Here is a 17,564-nt window from a genome sequence, read left to right as displayed (position 1 = left end):
ACTGAGGGGAGTCTGAGTATGAGCAAGGCTGATGGAGCAGTGAGATTCTGCATCCCTGCTCAGTGATGCCCTGGCCCCTGAGGGTACCATTTCTGGAATGGCCCTTAGCCCAGTTTCTTGGAACAAACACTTGGAGATGGTAGAAAGGGGAGAGGGAGGAGCCAGAACTTGTTCTTTGGAGGAAGAAGTAGGGCGGGCTCCGCTGAGAACTTTGTCCAGTCATGAGGAGGAGGAGGAGGAGGAGGAGGAGCCAGCAGAGTCAGGTGGTTGCTAGGTGACCGAGGAACAGTGGCTCCACCCCCAAGGAGCAGAAGAGGGTGGGTGCATGACGTCAGGTGGAGCTGGTGCTGCAGCCACTGAGGCTGCCATAAGCCTGAGCTGGAGAACTGGGCCGGGCGCCTCTCCTGTGCCCGCAGGAGCCTGGCTGCCCCTCTGTGAATCTGTGGGGCTTCTGCATCTGCGCCGCGGCCGTTTGCAGGCTGGGAAGCTGCTGGCCAGGAAGCTGAGGCTGCATTGTTGGGATTTGATGCACTAATCTCCTGTCTTCGCCGCCTTTCCCTCTGTTTCGTCTCTTTCCCTCCCTCCCTCCCTCCATCTGTCCTTCCTCTGTGTGTCCATCCTCCTCTGTCCCTCCTCTTTCCTGTCCTGGCTTTCTTTGGTTTTCTGCAATGATGAGACAGGCACCGACAGCCCGAAAGGTACTCTTGCTTGTTCTGGTCCTGCTGCTGGGTTACCAGGGCGATGATGGCAGCAGGCTGCTGGGGTGGGGGTGGAGGCTGATTGACTTCATCTGTCTACCTGGTTGGGGAAGGAGGGTAGAGATGATGGCGCGGGCAGGGAGAGGTGTGTGTCACTCTCCTGCCCCATGCCCTGGGCATTTTGCTCCCTGCCCTGCCTGCTCTTGGCTTTGACTGAGTCTGTGTCTAGGCCTTGTCCCCAGTGGCCTTACAGGCTTGGGGTTCAGGCAGCTTCTGCTGCAAAGCAGCTCTGGGAGAGTTTTCTGTAAGAGATTCTGGGGAAGCAGGTCCAGATGTCTGCAGTTCTAGAAGGCCTCTCTCCCTTGACCTTTTCTAGAATGACTGTTGGTTGTACTCCCAGCACCCTTCTCCCTCCAGAGTTTATGTCAAGGGACTTTTTCCCAGGGTGAGATGAGGACCCTAGAATAGTTTTTGATCTACAGCTGTGGAGGCTTAGCTCAGGGTAGGAGGGGTGGGGGTTGGTCTCCTTAGGCTCACTGTCTCCTAGAAATGGGACCAAGGCCAAATATTGTCTTTGCTGGAGACATGAGATACTGGGTATCAAGAATGCTACTTGGGAGCTGGAGTTAAATCATCCCTTTACAACTTTGCAGTAACCTGAAGGGATTCTGTATTTGGTTTAGGGCAGTAGTTTATGTATGCTGCTGACCACCCCAACCTCCTTGCTTGAAGCAGGGTGGGGTTACTTCCCGGAGCTCAGAGCTTCTGACTAATGCAGTATTGATGGTCCTGACACCTGAGCCCTCTGCCCTAGGGATGGAGACTGCTATAGGATCTGCTCTTGGGTGGGGGAGGGGATATGTAGGGTGTGGGTAGGGAAGACAGCAGTGTTGTTCTGTTTTGGGGGCCTGATCTCCTTCTGTTAAGTTTGTATCATTCATTTTTGGGCTCATGTCATCAGTCTTGTCTACAGGTATTTCTAGGGGGTCCTCTGTGGAGTCTGGCACTTGATGGAAGGGGACTGATCTGGGAAGGTCCCTGGGAGTGGTGGGGTGGGCAGGGCCTCTGGCTCTGGGCTGGAGTGCCAGAAGTAGTTTGCAGAAGGCCTGGTCCCTGGAGACCTTCTCTGCTGGCTGCTGCCTTCAGTCTCCTGTGGCTCAGCTTAGGAAACCAGGGTTCTGGGATTTCCAGTGTTTGAAGGAGTGAGGTCTGCAAGGGTTGGCATAAGTGGGAGAAAGAACCAATGGGGAACCAGAGTCTTGAGTTCTAGAGTAGAAACAAGGTGATTCACTGGTTCACTGGAAGGGGGGGGAGTGGCTCATTGTAGCCCCATTCCTGTTACTTCATCTGCTCTCATTGCTGTCCCTTTTGCTATCTGTCTTTGTGCCATTATCCTTTCTTTCCTGATTACTTCTCCTCTGGCTCCTGTTGCCTGTCCAGACCACAACTCGGCGGCCCAAGGTGAGAATAACCAGGCCTCTGTGCAAGCCATTGCAGAGTGTACACACACATTTCAGGCATGTGCATGTATGTGGGCATGTGTATGGCCAGGTAAAAGTTCGTCACAGTTCATCGTGGGTGCTTCTTTCATGAGAAGACTGAAGGTAGTGACAGGTTATTCCTAGGAAAGTGACTTGTGACTTTTGGGGAATTCCTGAGCCAGTAGCTTGAGTGCAATGAGAGTAGAGGTTAATTAAGGCAGTCTTTCTTGAAGAAGGGCACTTTGACTAGTTTTGATGGGGGCAGGGATTGAAAGAGAGGTGAAGAAGAACTTAGCCTTCCAAATATCAGGAGATAAGAAGGTAGCTGTGTCTGTTTATACATGTGGTCTCTGAGTGTCTGTCAGTCCACCCAGAGAGAGAGAGTCAAAGCTCAGCACTGCATGGGAGAGCACTGCGTAGACCTGTCTGCTCCAGGACCAGGGGCTTCGGGCAGCTTCTCTGCCCCAGCCCTAACCAGGCCTGGGTAGTGGCACCTGATTAGAGTCTCTGTCTTCGGGAAGGGAGATGACAGAAGGGTTGGCTGTGCTGACCTTGTTTCAAGGAGTCTGTGAATACAACTTTCGCCTTGGCCCTTTTACCTGCAGGGTCCCTGAAATAGACCAAGGGAGAGAGAGTCAGCTTGACTCCCAAAGAGCAGGGAGGGTCTAGCAGGGGTAGAGAGCCTGGTCCCTCCTGCATTTAGCCCAGCCTTCTCCAGAAACATGAAAGAGAACAAACTGCAGTCTCTTCTTTCTGGAAATGACATTGAGGCACTCTTATCTCTGGAGAATGAGGGTGTAAACCCAGAGCAATGATAGGATTGGGAGTATTAAACTGCTAGAATGATTACAAGAGGGTCATAGAGGAGAGTTCTGGTGAGTAAGGGATCCTGCTCCAAGGGGGCAGTGCCAGAGCCGGGAGGAATGTGGGGTTAGTGCCAAGGAAGGAGCCTTATAACCTTATGTTTTCCTCCCCTCCCCTCCCCTCTATCTCACTCGCTCCTCCCCTGTCCTTTGTCCCTGTCTGTCTCTGACTGTGTGTCATTTTCCCTCTCCCCTTCACTGTTTCTCTGTTCTCATTGTGCTTTGATACTCTGTCTATTTCCTTGCCTTGCCGTATTTTCATATTCTGTCTTCCACTCTTTCACCGCCCCTGTCCTGTATTTTCTTTCTGGTTTGCCTCTACCCTCTGAATAGCCCACCCGCCCAGCCAGTAGTACCGGGGTGGCCGGAGCCAGTAGCTCCCTGGGCCCCTCTGGCTCAGCGTCAGCAGGTGAGCTGAGTAGCAGTGAGCCAAGCACCCCAGCGCAGACTCCGCTGGCAGCACCCATCATCCCCACGCCGGCCCTCACCTCTCCTGGAGCAGCACCCCCACTTCCTTCCCCTTCCAAGGTAAGGGCTGGGTTTGAGTGAAGATGAACCAACACACAGAGGGGCCTGTGACCCTTGACAGGTCTTGGACATTTCCCAGGGTTGGGGGAAATCCAGAATTTGGATCAGAAAGGTGGGGACATAGCATCTGGGATATAGCTGCCCTTCTGTCTGGGCCCTTCTTCCACACTTTCCTTATATGTTTTGGTCTCTTCTGAGATGTTTGTATGCTATTTGCTTTTGACCTTGGGTCTGGAATGAAGTTTGCACCCTTTCCTGTCCCTTCTGCTCCAGCTCAGCCTTGGCGGCGAGGAGAGAGCAGCTGTGCACAGAACAAGGGGTCTCTCTTTTACAGGAGGAGGAGGGACTGAGGGCCCAGGTGCGGGACTTGGAGGAGAAACTGGAGACCCTGCGACTGAAACGGGCAGAAGACAAGGCAAAGCTGAAAGAGTTGGAAAAACACAAGATCCAGCTGGAGCAGGTGCAAGAATGGAAGAGCAAAATGCAGGAGCAGCAGGCCGACCTGCAGCGGCGCCTCAAAGAGGCACGGAAGGTGCGACTCGGAAGGGAGGGGGTGACTGGGAGGCTTGGGGCCCGAAACAGTGTACTAGAAACTCAGCTGGAGCTGGGGCTTGGAGCCTTCTGTGAGATAGGGCCCTGAGCAGCTCTCCCTGTGCCCACCAATCCCCACCCCTCAGGAAGCCAAGGAGGCCCTGGAGGCAAAGGAGCGCTACATGGAGGAGATGGCTGACACTGCTGACGCCATTGAGATGGCCACTCTCGACAAGGAAATGGCTGAGGAGCGGGCTGAGTCACTGCAGCAGGAGGTGGAGGCGCTGAAGGAGCGTGTGGATGAGCTCACCACGGACCTGGAGATTCTCAAGGCTGAGATCGAAGAGAAGGGTAAGGGGCCAAGAGCTGCCAGGAGTCACATGGTGGGGTTGGAGTCATGTCTGAAAGTGTTAATGGTTTTCCTCAGGCTCAGATGGTGCTGCGTCCAGTTATCAACTCAAGCAACTTGAGGAGCAGAATGCCCGCCTAAAGGATGCCCTGGTGAGGTAGGGTGCACGCACTGCTAGGCTCCGGGCCCCACTCCCCTGTCCAGATGCGTTCACACGCCCATTGTCGAGTGACTGACATACGCTACCCTTTTCCTCACTTCCCCATAGGATGCGGGATCTTTCTTCCTCGGAGAAGCAGGAGCATGTGAAACTTCAGAAACTCATGGAAAAGAAGAACCAAGAGCTGGAAGTCATTAGGCAACAGCGAGAGCGGCTGCAGGAGGAGCTGAGCCAGGCAGAAAGCACCATCGATGAGCTCAAGGAGCAGGTCTGGGGAGCCCAGCTCACTGTCCAGGACCCCTCCGTCCCCATGCAGACTCTCCTGTAGGCGCCTCCTCTCTCCGGGCGCCTTTCAGCAGCCCTTCTCCCCATTCCTTACCTGTAACACAGGTGGATGCTGCTCTGGGGGCCGAGGAGATGGTGGAGATGCTGACAGACAGGAACCTGAATCTGGAAGAGAAAGTGCGGGAATTGAGAGAGACCGTGGGGGACTTGGTGAGAGGAGTAGACCCTGATTTCTGACCCAAATAGAAGGTGTTGAAAGGAACTTGCTGAGAGAGGGACTGAAACGTGATCCCTGACCTTTGAGCAGGGTGTATGGTGAGTGGACCCACCCTGGCCTGCTATGCTGACCCTGCCTTTCCTTTGTCCCAACTCCCTTGTGGTCTCTCAGGAAGCGATAAATGAGATGAATGATGAGCTTCAGGAGAATGCACGCGAGACAGAACTGGAGCTGCGGGAGCAGCTGGACATGGCAGGCGCCCGGGTACGGGAGGCCCAGAAGCGTGTGGAGGCAGCCCAGGAGACAGTTGCAGACTACCAGCAAACCATCAAGAAATACCGCCAGCTGACTGCCCACCTGCAGGTTTCTATTCAGCCCTGCTGTCCACCATGATTGCCCCAGGGCTCCCTCATGACCCAGCTGTGTCTTAGTGTCCGTCTCTGCTCCCAGGATGTAAATCGGGAACTGACAAACCAGCAGGAAGCGTCTGTGGAGCGGCAGCAGCAGCCACCCCCAGAGACTTTTGACTTCAAAATCAAGTTTGCTGAGACAAAGGCTCATGCCAAGGTTAGGAACGCAAGTGGTCTGGAAAGAGGAGTGTTTGGGAGCCCACCTTGAGTGTGGCTGTGGACTGACCAGGTATGGGGTTCCTGGGGGAGGGGGTGCTTTGTGTGATGGTTCGGAAGACTCCTGGCATGGGCTTGCCCTAGGAGCAGGGGAACTGGTGGAGCAAGGCACGGTGGGTCTGGGACTCACTCCAGCCTGGCTGAGAGCCTTTCTTCCTGTCCACCTCACAGGCAATTGAGATGGAACTGAGGCAGATGGAGGTGGCCCAGGCCAACCGGCACATGTCCCTGCTGACAACCTTCATGCCTGACAGTTTCCTTCGGCCAGGTGGGGACCACGATTGCGTCTTGGTGCTGCTACTCATGCCTCGTCTCATTTGCAAGGTATGGCCAGTCACCCATACATACGTTCAGCAGAAACCTGTTGAACTTGTTGTGAACCAGGCATTGAGGAAGCCGAGTGAGGCCAGCAGTCAGAATCCGTGCCCACAAAGAGTTTATGATGTTGTGGAGGGACGTAGTCAACAAAGTTGCAGATGGATGTGTATTACAGATGGTTTATTACAAAGGGGAGGTATCTTCTTTGAGAGAGTGCAGTTGGGGAGCTGACTTAGATGGAGGGGTGTCACTGAAAGAATAACGTTTGAGCTGAGGTCCAGAAGATGACTAGGATAATTGTCAGGTTAGCATTCTAGTGGGAGGGTAGCAGGGGCAGCAGCTTTAAGCTTGTGGGAAAGAGCTTGGTCCCACTGGTCCTGCTGTCCTGTCATCCCCACATCTCAAATCCTCACAGCCACCAGGTCACCACGTCATTGCCATGTCCCCATGGGAGACTTCCTGCCTATCTAAGAGCTGTTTCTGTTTTATCTGCCCTACTCCCACCCCATAGTTGCTCAGCTCTGTGTTCTGTGTTCCTGAGTCTGTGTTCTTCATCCTCTGCTCTGTGCCCCAAGTCCCTGGCACTTCTTCCCACAGGCAGAGTTGATTCGGAAGCAGGCCCAGGAGAAGTTTGAGCTAAGTGAGAACTGTACAGAGCGGCCTGGTCTTCGAGGAGCTGCGGGGGAGCAGCTCAGCTTTGCCGCTGGGCTGGTGTACTCGCTGACTCTGCTGCAGGCCACACTCCACCGCTATGAGCAGTAAGTGACCCCATTCAAGGCCACAGGCCCCAGATTGGCTGGAACTGAGACTGCCTGGCAGACGCTGGCCTCACAGTGCCCTTCTCTGGTCTCTAGTGCCCTCTCTCAGTGCAGTGTGGATGTGTATAAGAAAGTGGGCAGCCTGTACCCTGAGATGAGTGCCCATGAGCGCTCCTTGGACTTCCTCATTGAGCTGCTGCACAAGGACCAGCTGGATGAGACTGTCAATGTTGAGCCTCTCACTAAAGCCATCAAGTACTACCAGGTCAGGGGCAAGGGTTCCGGCTTGGGGCAGGAGGGAGGGGAGGTTTCTCCTTCTGGGGCCATGGCCGTTGCAGCACAGGTTGTGTGCCTTAGGCTTAGCTTGCTGTAGATGAGCTTGTTTCAGGGTGCAGCCCTTGGGGGATTTGGGTTCTCCCATACCTCTATAGAGTCCTGTGATGACTATGGCTCAAACTATAGCTGGGGAAGAATTCTGCATTCGTCTAAGACCTGAAGGCTATCTGTTTCTTTGTTGTCTCTCAGCATCTGTATAGCATCCACCTTGCTGAACAGCCTGAGGACAGTACCATGCAGCTGGCTGACCACATCAAGGTGAAATGTTTGGGCTGGTGGTTGAGCCCCTTGTAGAGATCATAAATGGAGGTCATCAGGTCAAGAGGTCTGGTTCTGAGGGTGTCACATAAGACTGGAACAGGGTCTCTAAGGCCAGATCAGGGAATACAGACAACCCGCTTATGTATGGTGGTCAGCAGAAGGTGGGGACTCCTTAGAGATAATGAGGGAGCAGAAGGGCTTCTGGTGGGTACTGACAAACACATGCTTCTATCCTCAGTTCACCCAGAGTGCCCTGGACTGCATGGGTGTGGAGGTGGGACGGCTGCGTGCCTTCTTGCAGGTGAGAGCACAGCCAGATCTGTTTGAGCCCCTCTGCCTTCTTAGTTCTCCCCTCTTCACCTCTTGCCCTAATGCTTACTTTGTTCCCCATCCATTCCCTGTTCCCTGAGTAGGGTGGGCAGGAAGCTTCAGATATTGCCCTCCTGCTCCGGGACTTGGAAACATCTTGCAGTGACATCCGCCAGTTCTGCAAGAAGATCCGAAGGCGAATGCCAGGAACAGATGCTCCTGGGATCCCAGCTGCACTGGCCTTTGGACCACAGGTTTAGGGCTGTGAGGGAGGAAGAGAAGGAAGCTGAGTAGATCCAGGAGGGAGGCAAGAATAGTTCTGAGGTAGCAGAGAGCTGTGGTGCTGCACCCAGGGTGGGCTCCTGACTCTGGCCTGTTGCGCAGGTATCCGACACACTCCTTGACTGCAGGAAGCACTTGACATGGGTGGTAGCTGTGCTGCAGGAGGTGGCGGCTGCTGCTGCCCAGCTCATCGCCCCACTGGCGGAAAATGAGGGACTGCCTGTGGCTGCCCTAGAGGAGCTAGCTTTCAAAGCAAGCGAGCAGGTGGGCCTGGATGGCTGGGAAGAAGGTGGTAGGGGAGTTGGGTGGCCGGTGTGAGGTTTTCACTACTGCCCTTGGCTTCTGCAGATCTATGGGAGCCCCTCCAGCAGCCCCTATGAGTGTCTGCGTCAGTCATGCAATATCCTCATTAGTACCATGAACAAGTTGGCCACAGCCATGCAGGAGGGAGAGTATGATGCAGAGCGGCCCCCCAGCAAGGTGGGTGGGAGCTCCTTGGAGGGGCTCCTGAGGCCTGGAGGAGCAGGGCTTGCAGAACTGCTGCTAGTTGGTGGTGGAGGTGGAAGGAGGAATCGAGAGCACCATCCTGCCTAGACGGCAAGAAACTGGATCTCTCTGAAAGCAGCACGTGGTGATATCCTCTCCCAATCCCTGCCCTCTGTCCCCACCTTGGCCCTTAGCCTCCCCCTGTTGAGCTGCGGGCTGCAGCCCTTCGTGCAGAGATCACAGATGCTGAAGGCCTGGGCTTGAAGCTTGAGGATCGAGAGACAGTAATCAAGGAGTTGAAGAAGTCACTCAAGATCAAGGTGAGGGTAGGGCAGGCTCAGCGTGTGGGGACCAGGAAGTGTTGTGGGGCACGGGGCAGCAGTGAGTGTTGGGGATCAGGACTGAGATGGGTGGGGGTTAAGGGAAGAAGTGGCACTTATGATCAGTGGGAGCTCTTGTGGGCCCTAAGGGAGCTTTCCACCTCATGGTCTAGCCTGGGCCCCTGGGGGGTTGTGAGAGAATTCAAAGCAGCTAGAGGCTCTCTGTCCTTGTCCAGGGGGAGGAGCTGAGTGAGGCCAACGTGCGGCTGAGCCTTCTGGAGAAGAAGCTGGACAGTGCTGCCAAGGATGCTGATGAGCGCATCGAGAAAGTTCAGAGTCGGCTGGAGGAGACCCAGGCGCTGCTGCGGAAGAAGGAGAAGTCAGGCACTTCCCTGAGCCCTGCACACTTCCATCCTCCCTCCTGCCAGCAGCTTTCTGCCTCCTGACTTATCCACTACCCAGGCCCTCTCATCCTGAGAATCCCCAAACGCCATTTCCTTTGCCTACTGCCAACATGTGATATCACCCCAATCCAAGTCTGTGTCGCCCCGGTCCTCGCCAGCAGGGTTACTCCAAGGACCTGGGAAGACCGAGAAGTGGAGTTGGGGGTCGCAGGGAAGAGGCACTGCCCAAGCCCAGATTCTCTTTCACAGAGAGTTCGAGGAGACGATGGATGCACTCCAGGCTGACATTGACCAACTGGAGGCAGAGAAGGCAGAGCTGAAGCAGCGACTGAACAGCCAGTCCAAGCGTACGATTGAGGGGCTCCGGGGGCCCCCTCCTTCGGGTATTGCTACCCTGGTCTCTGGCATTGCTGGTGGTGAGTGCAGTGAGACAGGCAGCGCTGGCCCACAGGAGGCTGAATGGCCTCCCTCCTTCCTTGGCCTCAGTTTGACTTGTGCCCCCTTCTTACTCCTGGATGTTCAGCCCAGTTTCACTCTGGCAGCTCTCACCAGGATTTTACTTCTCCCAAAGATATGTGGAGAATCCCTCTGACCAAAGTGGGCGTTACCAGATTGTCAGCGTGGCTCAGAATTACGACAGCTGGATTCAAATAGATGCCCCTCTGGGTCTGCGGTCTGGCCTCGCTGACCCACCTCGTGGCCCAGAGGGTCAGAAGCCTGCAGCAGTCTGGGCTGACCTCCATGGTATCCAGTAGGGCCTGATGCCTGCTCCTCATGGCTCTTCTGTTGGCGCATGTTTCCCTGCAGAGATCATGTGGCTCCTCGTGGTGTGGCTCTCTCCCCGATGGCCGAACTCATGGCGTTTCATTGGGCTTGTGTTCTGACCTTTGCCTGGTCTCGTAGTGTCGAGTTTTTCTGGTTTCCAGCTTCAGTCTTCCATTTCCTGACCAAGGAGGTGGCCATTGCCATCTTAGTTCTCATCTGCCCTAGAGTTTGTTCATTGTTCTCACTTCAGTTTTATTCTTACCCTTCTTACGTCCAGGGAGTAAACTCTAGAATTAAGCCCTCAGGGTCTTTAGATCTCCCCTGCTGTCCCTGTCTTGTCAGCTGGTCTCACCTAGGGTCTTGTCCTCATCAAAGCCCCTGTCACTGACACCTCTTGATCTTGGGAGGTCACCAAGTACCTTCCACATTGCAGACTCCTGTGGTGCAGATGGCTCCTTTTCCTTGTGGGAGGGGTCCCCAGAATTATCACATTGAATTCTTTCAGCATAGGCTCTTTAAACAAATATTGGTTCTGAATTTATGAACCTTCCCACCAAAAATGGGTCTCTCTTGCCTCAGAGCAGTGGGGATCCTGAAGAGCACAGGAATGCATCTGCATCCCCAGCTTAAGCTGCGCTGCTGGGGAAAAGTAAGGCTGCTGACATGTCGGGGTCTCAGGAGTGTCCCCTCTCCCTTTCTTGGAGGTGGAGTATGAGGCGGGGAGGCAGGACTAGCTTTATGCCCCTAGTGCTTCCTCCAGCACACACTCCCGCTGCCACTCCTGCTCACACGTCACACCCTGTCTCATGGCCGCACTCCCCTTCCCTATCTTTCCCACGTTTGCTCTTCCCTCAAAGGTGGAGGGTAGAAGTAGGGTTCTCCTGCGTCATTTGTGTCCAAGATTCTTCTGGTGTGTCCCCCTAACCCCCAAATGACCTAATTGCTCTCTCTTTTCCTGCTCCCCATGGGCTCTCCTGAGCACAGAAGAACAGCAGCGAGGTAGAGAGCCACCCTGGCTTTGGGTTGCCAGGGCTTGTGGGAACTGGGGCTGGGGGAGCAGGGTGAGAATTTCCCTTTGGGAGTAGCCAGGACCAGGAGTGGGAGGAGATAAGTAAAGGGGATAAGCGGAGATGGAGCCCACCTTCTAACCTCTCCCCCTGAGACGGACAACATTTGTTGTGGGACTATAGGAGGCGCCCCTGGGCAGGTGCCAGGGTCTGTGCCAGGCCCAGGGCTGGTGAAGGACTCGCCGCTGCTGCTTCAGCAGATCTCTGCCCTGAGGCTGCACATCTCCCAGCTCCAGCATGAGAACAGCATCCTCAGGGTAAGGGTTTCTCAGGGAGGACTGGGGTGGAGGTGGAGCATACCTGTCCCATCAATGATGGATGACAGGGCCTTCTATCACTTCTTACCTGTCCCCGCAACAGGGCGCCCAGATGAAGGCCTCCTTAGCAGCCCTGCCCCCTCTGCATGTGGCAAAGCTCTCCGTCCCGCGCCATGAGGGTCCTGGCAGGGAGTTAGCAACTGGAGCATTGTATCGGAAGACCAACCAGCTGCTGGAAACATTGAATCAGCTGAGCACACACTCCCATGTTGTAGACATCACTCGCACCAACCCTGGTATGGACCCGCCCATCCCCAGGATGAATCACACAGCCCACCCCCTTGCCCCGGGGATGTACCCCTGCCCAAGCAATTCCCACACTGCTCTGGTCTCAGTTTTCGGTTTGCTTGATTCACCCACTTTTATGTGCCTGCTCCATGAAATGGTCCAGTACCTGCACTGCTGACCCTTAATCCAGGATAGCCACCTGCTTGGGCCTTGGTGGGGCTTCACCAGCCTTTTTTTCCCCACAGCTGCCAAGAGCCCGTCGGCTCAGCTCATGGAGCAAGTGGGTCAGCTCAAGTCCCTAAGCGACACAGTCGAGAAGCTCAAGGTCAGCTCTGACCCTGCCCTTCCTCACCCTACAGAGTTTGCTCTAGAGCATTTTCTGATGGAGCCTTAGCACTTTCATTTCCACAGGCGTTCCTGGAGTTCCTCTGGGCCCAGCCCTGTGCAACAGGGCATGTTGCAGGGAAAGCGGAAGGGAAGGCAGGGTTCACTGTCTCGGTGCAAACAGAAGGCAGATTCCCATCAACAAAATGGGTTGTGCAGGATCATCTTTAGAGTGTGGTTCAGGTGCAGCTTCTGTCAGAGCTGAGATCACACAGGCTACAGTGGTTGGGGATGGCTTCCCTGAGCCTGTAGCATCCGAGTTGGGCCTTAAAGGTTAAGTATCTATAAAATAAGGATGTTGGGGTGGAAATGGGGTCGGAAGTGATAGCAGAAGTTTGGTGTTAGTGTCCCTGTGAAACTGGGGAGATAATGGGCTAGCCTCGGGGGTGCCCTAAATGAGCCTTATTTCTCTCCTGTCAGGATGAGGTCCTCAAGGAGACCGTGTCTCAGCGCCCTGGAGCCACAGTCCCCACCGACTTCGCCACCTTCCCGTCCTCGGCCTTTCTCAGGGTAAGAGGGAGCATGAGGGGCAGGATGGGCAGTGTGGAGCCTCAGGTGGGTCCTTCCCCTCTACTCCAGAACCTGAAGAGGCTTCTGGGGTCTCAGGCTCAATAATACATCCTGAGTTACCTGGCCGAGCCTCAATCCAGGAATTCTTGTACTGCTTCCAGAAATTCCACTAGTTTAGCAGTTTAACTTCTTATATGACTTTTGACACCAGGAGGGGCTCAAAACACCCTTGTTATACTCTGTACCCCAATTTTGATATGGAAAATGTGATGACCATAGCCCAGGAGCCCTAAAACCTATCTCCCAGGGGCTGCATTGGTCTCCAGGCTCAGGGACACTTGTCAGTGGCATGCAGTTTAAGTGAGCCCCTGACTTGGGGGTCTCTTCTTACCACCTCCCAGGCCAAGGAGGAGCAGCAGGACAACACTGTCTACATAGGCAAAGTGACCTTCTCGTGTGCGGCTGGCCTTGGACAGCGACACCGGCTCGTGCTGACCCAGGAGCAGCTGCACCAGCTGCACGGTCGCCTCATCTCCTGAATGCTCCCTTCCCCACTGTCCCCCTGTGCCCTCAGCCCTCCTAGTGCTGCTCTGCCTGATGCACAGCCACTTCAGCCGGCCCCCAGGTAGCAGCGTGTGTGTAAAGCTGTCTGGCCCTCATCCAGCTTCACTCCACCTGTCAATGCCTTGCCCCTGCCCCTTGACCTGGGCTCCCATATTTCCAGTTCCTGGCCTCTGCCAGAATTTGCTGTCCAGCTGCTCCCTCCTTCCCGAGGGCCCTCAGGGCATGTGGGCGATAGGCTGAGAAGCCCCCACCAAGGGTTGAGTGAGGTCCCCCAGATTGAGGACTTCACCCCTGGATTAAAGTAATTTCTGCTTCAGTGCTTCCTGTGTGGTTTTGGGAGTGGGCCCTGGGCCATTCAGCTTAGAGCAAGAGAGGAGGAGCAGGGATGCTCTGCCAAATTTGAGGGCTTCTCTCTGTAGTGACCAGTGGAATGAGGTGTCCCTCACATTCACATGCAGTTCATTACTGTGAGCAGTGGGGGAAAGGGCTAGCTAGACCCAGGGCTCAGTGCCTGCCTGCATTTATGGAGATAGGAGGGCTGAGGGTATGTAGCCTCTGCCAGGCCCTGCCTCTGCTTCTGGGTATTCCACTGCTCCTCAAGCCAGTGCTTGGAGCTGGGCTGATGATGTCATACCACCACAGCTCACTTCAGATGCACTAGCCACAATCTGCTGTGAGACCTGGGGTCTCTCCAGGGGAACGTTTGCTAAGTAAGGGAAGACCAAAGTAACAGACTGGTAAGGAAGGATAGAAGTTACAAAGTTCCTCTACAAATTAGTATCTAGGGAGCTTCTTTAACACATTTACAGATTAGGTCAGTAAGCAGCACCCTGGCATTTTGGAGTTCAGCACCAGTTTAATTGGCTGGCTCCTTGATCTTCTCTTTTATTACCCTCTTGGGGAAATCCTGCCCAGGATCCCAGAGGTTTCCAATCCAGTTTGAGGAAGAGACTTAGAAGTATCTCCAGCTAGGTCCTGCTGTCTGCTTACATGCCTCCTCTGGCGGGAGAGGAGCAGATGGGATGAGGAGGCTCCATGTTGGGAGCTCAGCGTGAACAGTTGATGCTGAGCACATTCCCAGTCCAGTACCCTCTGGGAAGGGCAGACAGCCTCTGTTGGCGGATACCTTCTCTGTACCTTAGCCTTTCTCAACTGGAGTTCCAAAGGCAGTGATTTGGTGACTTTCCTCAATATGCTCAAGGATGATACATGGCTAATACCATTTGAGATGCACAGGATGCAATTCGTTCCCCACAAGGAACACCTTAGGTTGTTAGGGCTTAATTCTCACAGAACTGATGGAGAGGGGGTGCTCTCTTGATGTCAGAGTCTTCACCTCAGTTCTCCAAATCTGGCTCCTGTAAGCCTAAGGAAATTGCAGGCCACACTGTCCTTCCCTGGGATTGGATTCTGTTCCTGTCTGTTTTACCCAAGCTGCTGACCTGCCTTCTGATTGGAAGTTAAGGTACTGAGGGTCAAGACTGAGCAACTTATGAGGCCTGTTGAGAAGAGCACAGTTTGTTTTGTCCTTTTCCTTTGGTAGTGGCCTCTCCGCTGCGGCTCTCCAGAATGCCAGACTCATTCATCCAGTTGCTTATTGGCATCTGTCCCAATCAATGCCAGAGGTGCCTTTCCAAAATGCAGACTGGGCCAGGCCACTCCCTGCTTTAAAGCCTAAAATGGTTCTTTTAACTAGAAATTAAAAATTAAACTCTTGGAATGACACATGAAGCCATCCATGATTTGGGTCCTGCCCACCTGTCTAGCCTCTCTTGGGGCTGCTCTGCATGTGCTTTGTCGCTTGGCTGTAGTAAACCCCTGCAGTGCCTTTGCCACCTTACGCTTCTCAGGCCTCCTCTCGATGCCCACAATGCCTGCTGGCTCCTTCGCTCCGCCTTCCTGCCCCCACCCCACTTGGTTACTCAGCTGGCGTTCTATTCATCTATTAAGACAGCTGTGGCATTGCCACCTCAGGAAATCTCCAATCCCTGTGACTTGTTAGGGGCTCCTCTCCCGAAGGCAATAAAGACTAGGAACGTTTTCCTGGTGTGTTTGGATTTAGTTGTTTTGTGACCTTGGCAAGGTTTCTAATCTCTGGTCTGCGTTCTCGACTGCAAAATGGGTGGTGATGATGATACCTTTCAAGGCTGTTGTGAAGGCTAAGTGAGATAACGGCACTGCGCCTGGTTTTGCAGTAGTAGGATTTCCTATCCAGTAAATGCTCCTGTGACACTGTTTTACTCCAGTAAGCATTTCTTTTCATTGTAAGTTAACTCTTCTGTCTCCCACTTTACAGACTGAGAGCTCCTTTACGGTGTCTCCCAAAACAGGAGAAGGACATACAAGTTTGATTCTGGATGAGTTTGAGGTGCCTGTGAGAGTGGAGGTGTCCATTGGATCTGAAGCTCACTAGAGAAGTCTGGATTAGAGAGAAAGTTTAGGGAATGAGGGGAGAATGTGTTAGTGGTGGCTGAAGTCATGATTCAGGTAAGGTACTGTCTTAATTCAGGTTACTTAGAAAACCGAACCTGACGCAAAGCTGAAATGCTTTTGGTTTATTGGCAGGTGCAGTTCAGAGCAGTGGGGGAGAGAGGGTAGCAAGGTAGGGAAGGGGAAGAAAACAAGGTTTGTTTCAGTGAGATGGCCACTGCTTCAGAAAGACTCAGGTGGCCCCTTGCCTATGTGATGTTTCTGGATAGACTATACGGGAACGTCATGCCTGGATGGATCATCATTTTGAGGTTGATGGAGGGATGGAGAACGAGTTCACCGGCTTTCCCTCCTGTTTCCTGTCCTTTGTTGCTCCCAGTCTGCCCTGTGGCACATCCAATCCCCCTCACTTGGCAGGGAGTGTACAGTATACTTGGCTACTGGGAAAGCCAGGTCCCATTCCCTGCAGCATGGTATAGCTCTGGGTCTTGAATTGGTGAAGCAAGCAGATGGGTACTGGCCTACAGGACTTGGTCAAGGCAGAATAAGCTGCCACAGGCTTGGGAGGGAGGGGAGGCCACAAGCACCTGAGGACAGTGTACAGGGCAGGGGCGGGCAGAGCCCTCTGCAGCCCTGAATGTGAAAGAGACCACCTCCAGGCCCTGGTCAGGTAGTTAAGTTTGGTTGGAGCATCTTTCCAGATAAACCAAGGTTGTGAGTTCAATCCCCAGTGAGAGCTCGTACAGGAATCAACCAATGAATGCATAAATAGGTGGAACAACAAATCAGTGTTTCTCTTCCTCTCTATTTCTAAAGATAAATTTTAAAAGAGTCCACATCCACCAGAGCAGAGACCCTCAGAGGAAACATTACAGGGCCAGGAAGGAGAGATAGTTGGCAGTCTTATACTGCTAAGAGATCAAGTGAGTTGATTTCTGGTAAGTGGCATCAGAGAATCTGGTGAGTGAGCAGAGCGATCTTGGTGGATACAGGGAGCAGAAATTGGGTCATGGTGGAGAGAAGGGGAGAGAGCAGCACACGTGCATTACTGTGTCCCAGTGTTCAGTTGGGGAAGCTGGGCCACCAGAGGGTGGCAGACAACTGATGCAAGTATCATTGCCCATAGGTGGTTAATGGGAGTTATTCATGGGACCCAAGATATTTCTGGGAACAGATGTGATGGTGGGAAGAGAGGCCTAGTAGGCCCTCTGTGCACTGAGGATGGAACATGGGAACAGCCTCCTTTGATCCATTCAAACCCAGAACTACCAGTTGTAACAAGCTGACAGGAGCAGGATATGAGCTGTCTCAATTTTGTCCCCTAGGAACCTCTCTCTTTTTGGGGTTCTCAGGCAGACTCCCAGGGCTAACATCATCTCCCCCAACATTGAGGAAGGAAGCTTTATGAAATAAGAATAGGGCTCTTCTACCTTTAAGCTGTGAACTTGGGCAAGTTGCTTAACCTCTGGACCTCAGTTTCTTTATCTGTTATTTGAGACTAATAACACCTTCCTCAGGTGGTATTTCTTCCTCAGGTAATTGTCAGGGGGTGGTTAAATGAGATAGTAAGCTTGACACAGTAAGCATATATCTTAAACTTTTATTTTCAATGTGTCAGCAATTCAAATACGTATTATCATCCTGAGAGTACAAAGAACACAACATGGAGAAAGATTGAGAACATAGCGTCCCAGTATTTAGTCACTAGTGATAATAGAGATTTTCCTTTTGGTGTTTTCTATTAGAAGCATTAATTTAAAGATGCCCTGCCATGACTTGCCAAGAATAGAGCTGCTGGAGGGGGAAGTACAGTTAAAAAATAAAACGGACCCAAAGTTAGGAAGAGAGAAAAGATGGAAGTCAGTAAGAGAATATATTTTGAAACTAGGGATTTCCTTCATTCAGAGTGTAAGCGTCTGTCTTAGCTAGGGCTGCTATAACAAAATACCATAAAGTGTGGCTTATCATCAACAAAATTTTAGTTCTCACATTTCTGGAGGCTGGAGTTCTGGGATCAGGGTGCAACATGGTTAATTCTGGAGAGGGTGCTTTTTTGGTTACAGGCAGTTGACTTCTCACATCCTCAC

General features: G+C 53.2%; 1 protein-coding gene across 11 annotated transcripts in view; it reads left to right on the top strand.

Moving 5' to 3' along the window:
• Positions 1 to 13,363, top strand: part of DCTN1 (dynactin subunit 1) — a 28,969-nt gene extending 15,606 nt beyond the window's left edge. For 4 of the 11 annotated variants that reach the window (XM_090281540.1, XM_090281542.1, XM_090281541.1 and 1 more), the window contains 27 exons: positions 681 to 698; positions 2,139 to 2,159; positions 3,376 to 3,570; positions 3,905 to 4,102; positions 4,248 to 4,452; positions 4,529 to 4,607; positions 4,719 to 4,878; positions 5,001 to 5,105; positions 5,284 to 5,475; positions 5,563 to 5,679; positions 5,910 to 6,062; positions 6,654 to 6,814; positions 6,911 to 7,079; positions 7,340 to 7,408; positions 7,650 to 7,712; positions 7,825 to 7,974; positions 8,105 to 8,266; positions 8,351 to 8,482; positions 8,683 to 8,808; positions 9,045 to 9,187; positions 9,462 to 9,628; positions 10,962 to 10,976; positions 11,168 to 11,301; positions 11,405 to 11,597; positions 11,835 to 11,914; positions 12,394 to 12,483; positions 12,885 to 13,363. In XM_090281540.1, coding sequence (XP_090137666.1) covers positions 681 to 698; positions 2,139 to 2,159; positions 3,376 to 3,570; positions 3,905 to 4,102; positions 4,248 to 4,452; positions 4,529 to 4,607; positions 4,719 to 4,878; positions 5,001 to 5,105; positions 5,284 to 5,475; positions 5,563 to 5,679; positions 5,910 to 6,062; positions 6,654 to 6,814; positions 6,911 to 7,079; positions 7,340 to 7,408; positions 7,650 to 7,712; positions 7,825 to 7,974; positions 8,105 to 8,266; positions 8,351 to 8,482; positions 8,683 to 8,808; positions 9,045 to 9,187; positions 9,462 to 9,628; positions 10,962 to 10,976; positions 11,168 to 11,301; positions 11,405 to 11,597; positions 11,835 to 11,914; positions 12,394 to 12,483; positions 12,885 to 13,022 — 3,435 coding nt within the window. In that variant the 3' untranslated portion in view covers positions 13,023 to 13,363. Of the gene's footprint in view, positions 1 to 653; positions 699 to 2,138; positions 2,160 to 3,375; positions 3,571 to 3,904; positions 4,103 to 4,247; positions 4,453 to 4,528; positions 4,608 to 4,718; positions 4,879 to 5,000; positions 5,106 to 5,283; positions 5,476 to 5,562; positions 5,680 to 5,909; positions 6,063 to 6,653; positions 6,815 to 6,910; positions 7,080 to 7,339; positions 7,409 to 7,649; positions 7,713 to 7,824; positions 7,975 to 8,104; positions 8,267 to 8,350; positions 8,483 to 8,682; positions 8,809 to 9,044; positions 9,188 to 9,461; positions 9,629 to 10,961; positions 10,977 to 11,167; positions 11,302 to 11,404; positions 11,598 to 11,834; positions 11,915 to 12,393; positions 12,484 to 12,884 lie in introns of those variants that run through there. The other 7 variants (XM_090281546.1, XM_090281538.1, XM_090281537.1 and 4 more) reach the window with 7 other exon arrangements.
• Positions 13,364 to 17,564: the final 4,201 nt, after the last annotated feature.

This window comes from Furipterus horrens, unplaced genomic scaffold (genome assembly GCF_987537825.1).
Source record: "Furipterus horrens unplaced genomic scaffold, mFurHor1.1.pri manual_scaffold_6, whole genome shotgun sequence".
In the NCBI taxonomy this organism is placed as follows: domain Eukaryota; kingdom Metazoa; phylum Chordata; class Mammalia; order Chiroptera; family Furipteridae; genus Furipterus; species Furipterus horrens.
This window is presented reverse-complemented; position numbering and strand designations above follow the sequence as displayed.